The sequence below is a fragment of the Lethenteron reissneri genome, chromosome 23, assembly GCF_015708825.2.
Source record: "Lethenteron reissneri isolate LAM-NWPU_2019-01 chromosome 23, ASM1570882v1, whole genome shotgun sequence".
NCBI classification, from domain to species: Eukaryota; Metazoa; Chordata; class Hyperoartia; order Petromyzontiformes; family Petromyzontidae; genus Lethenteron; species Lethenteron reissneri.
Window position 1 is genome coordinate 480,706 of NC_083801.1, and position 2,860 is coordinate 483,565.

The window sequence follows — 2,860 nt, forward strand, 5'->3', positions numbered from 1 at the left end:
CGGCAGCACTATCTAGCGAGAACAGTTGGCAGACTGTCTAGTTAGCGGCGCCCAGTGATGGTGTAGACGGTGGAGACAATGGTGGCGAGAAGACAGCACGGCGAGGGGCTCCCCCTTAAGCTCATGGCGTGGCCTTGCTCCACCCTGGCCATACCCCCCTTCTGGAACTAATAGCAGGTTCCCGGGGCTTCCAGATGGACCCCTCCATGAAATCGGCCCTAGTTGTCTTCCCCCCGTGTATACTGTCGCCTGCTGATGTGTGTACTGCCATGGATTGCAGTTACCACTTTCCATCAGCAGCCAGCGCTATTACTCTACACATATATACATACCCACCCTCGGGTTAGGCCACCAAGAGGTACATATGAAGTATGAGAATTGACGGCAGGAACTTCTTGACGGGTAACACACTTTTATTAAATCTTTACGTGTCACAATACAACGTGTGGTCTTCCTTCTTCCGACGACACACTCCACTAATCTCGTGTAAACTCTAGGCCTCTGGCTACACCCGATACACTTGACTCGTGTAGACCTTATGCCTCTGGCTACACACACTACACTCGACTCGTGTAAGCCCTATGCCTCTGGCTACACACACTACACTCGACTCGTGTAAGCCCTATGCCTCTGGCTACACAATACACTCGACTCGTGTAAGCCCTATGCCTCTGGCTACACAATACACTCGACTCGTGTAGACCCTATGCCCTGGCTACACACAATACATTCGGCTCGTGTAGACCTATGGCTACACACACTACACTCGCCTCTGGGTTACACAGAGTCCCGGTCCCCTTAGGACAGCGGGGCTAGGTACCGCAGGGCTCTAGGTCTTCATCCCCGTCTTCATTCTTCGCTGGTTACACACTGCCCTTACGCCTGTGTGCATCCCCTTTTATAGCCCCTGCTCACGAGAGACGGAGCTGATGCGGCGTCGACGTGAGCGTCGTTCCTTAATGAGCCAATCACGACGCACTCTCTCTACGATCCGCTTTCCCCAGCGCGTGTTAACATTACTCCACCAATCACACTGCGCTGCCACCTGATCACTCCCTCTCAGCGCGTCACCGGCCCACAGCCAATCGGTACCCCGTAACCCACGACCCCGCGCTGACCCCTGATCCTCCACCGTCAGCGCGCGTCACCACCTACACAGCCAATCATCACGCACTGTGCATACGATCCCTAATCCCAGCGCGTATCACCTCTACATCACCCCCTCCCACATAGCTTGCAGCCGGCCCGGCTGTTAACCTACAACACAACATAACGCAACGCAGTAATAAAGAACTCAACATCCCAGTGTGCCCCGTAACACAACAACAACAACATAACACAACCTTAAATACGAAGCAATATACAGCCCGACGAACAACACAATAAAAGCGAACACCGTAAAACGAACGCGCCAAGTGTCACTGTGACCCACGCAGTGCCGAGGCGCTCCGGCTGCCTCGACTCCGCACGTGGTAGGTTACACAAAGTAGCGCGACCTAGCGCGAGTCCGTCTGGCCGGTCCGTCGTATGGAACGGGACGTTGGCGACCGTCCGGTGTCTCCGGCAGCTCTAGACGGCGCGGATCGGGCCTGGAAGGACCGGCCCCGCCGTGAAGATCCGGCCGCCGGTGGTCGGCAGCAGTCAGTTCCGAGACACCTGGGAGCGGATCAGGCGGAGACATGTGAGGAGCAGGCAAGGACAATTCCCCCTCAAGGCCGTCGGTCACGTCACATGCTCGGCCCTCACGACACAAGGGGAGGCCATACGGAGGCGAGAACGGTTTCAGTCGGGAGGGGTGGACGTACCAACGGCGTTTCCCCCATTTTATCTGAACGCACTGGGGGCGTGCAACCCGCACGACCTCCACGGGTCCCCGCCACGGCTTCAACAATTTAGGCGACGTGGCCAAAGGTGCCTGAGGGCAATGCAGCCAGGCCTTGTCACCTGGTTCCCAATTGTGCACGGACACCTTCCGTGCCCGCAACCGCTCGTTCGCAATTTGGCGAGCCCGCGAATTAAGCCGTGCGGCCTCCCTTGCCTCTGTCAGTTTATGAATATTAAATTTAATATGCTCTGCCAATTTAGAATTAGTTCGTGGTGCGGGCAGACCCAGCTGCGTTTCCATGGGCGGGTCGGCTTCCCGACCGTACATTAGATAAAACGGGGAAAACCCCGTAGCTGCATGGGGGGCCATTCTATACGCGGCAAGGACCCCAGGGACCTGCAGGTCCCAATCAACATGCGACTCACACACCTGCTGGCACAGCATAGAGGTCAATGTCCTGTTAAGCCTCTCCACCATCCCGTCCGTCTGCGGGTGGTATGGGGAGGTACGCACCTTTTTGGTACCCAACAGGTCGCACACCTCTCGCAGTAATTTACTCGAAAAATTTTTCCCTTGGTCAGTCAGCAAGCGTTCGGGAGCCCCCTTGTCCAGGACGTAGCCCTGGACAAAGGCGTCCGTCACAGCCGCCGCCGACTGGTTGGCGAGTGGCCACGCCATAGGCCACCGGGTAAAATATTCGACCCCCACCAACAGGTACTTATTACCCCTAGGCGTGACCGGAAAGGGCCCCAGAATATCGAGTGCAACGAGCTCGTTAGTGCGCGAGACCTGAATAGATTGCAGCGGTGGATTAGCTGCCACGGGCGGTGGTTTCCGTCTGGCGCACTCAACACAACCCTTCAGAATATTCACCACGTCACCCCCCATTCCCGGCCAATAATAGTCACGCTGAAGCAGGGCAAGCGTTTTGTTAACTCCCAAATGCAAGAGGCGTTCGTGTGCGGCCAAGACAACCTTCCCCCTCACAGCAGAAGGCACCACAATCGCATGCCGCCGGGACAAACTATCCCATCT

The 2,860-nt window shown here is 56.5% G+C and overlaps 1 protein-coding gene across 1 annotated transcript; it reads right to left on the minus strand.

Moving 5' to 3' along the window:
• Positions 1-206: 206 nt before the first annotated feature.
• Positions 207-2,560, minus strand: LOC133345807 (uncharacterized). Its single transcript, XM_061556804.1, has 2 exons — positions 746-2,560; positions 207-663 (listed from the first exon to the last, which is right to left on the minus strand). Exon 1 carries the CDS (start codon positions 2,501-2,503, stop codon positions 1,478-1,480), a length of 1,026 nt encoding a protein of 341 aa, XP_061412788.1. The 5' UTR covers positions 2,504-2,560; the 3' UTR covers positions 207-663; positions 746-1,477.
• Positions 2,561-2,860: the final 300 nt, after the last annotated feature.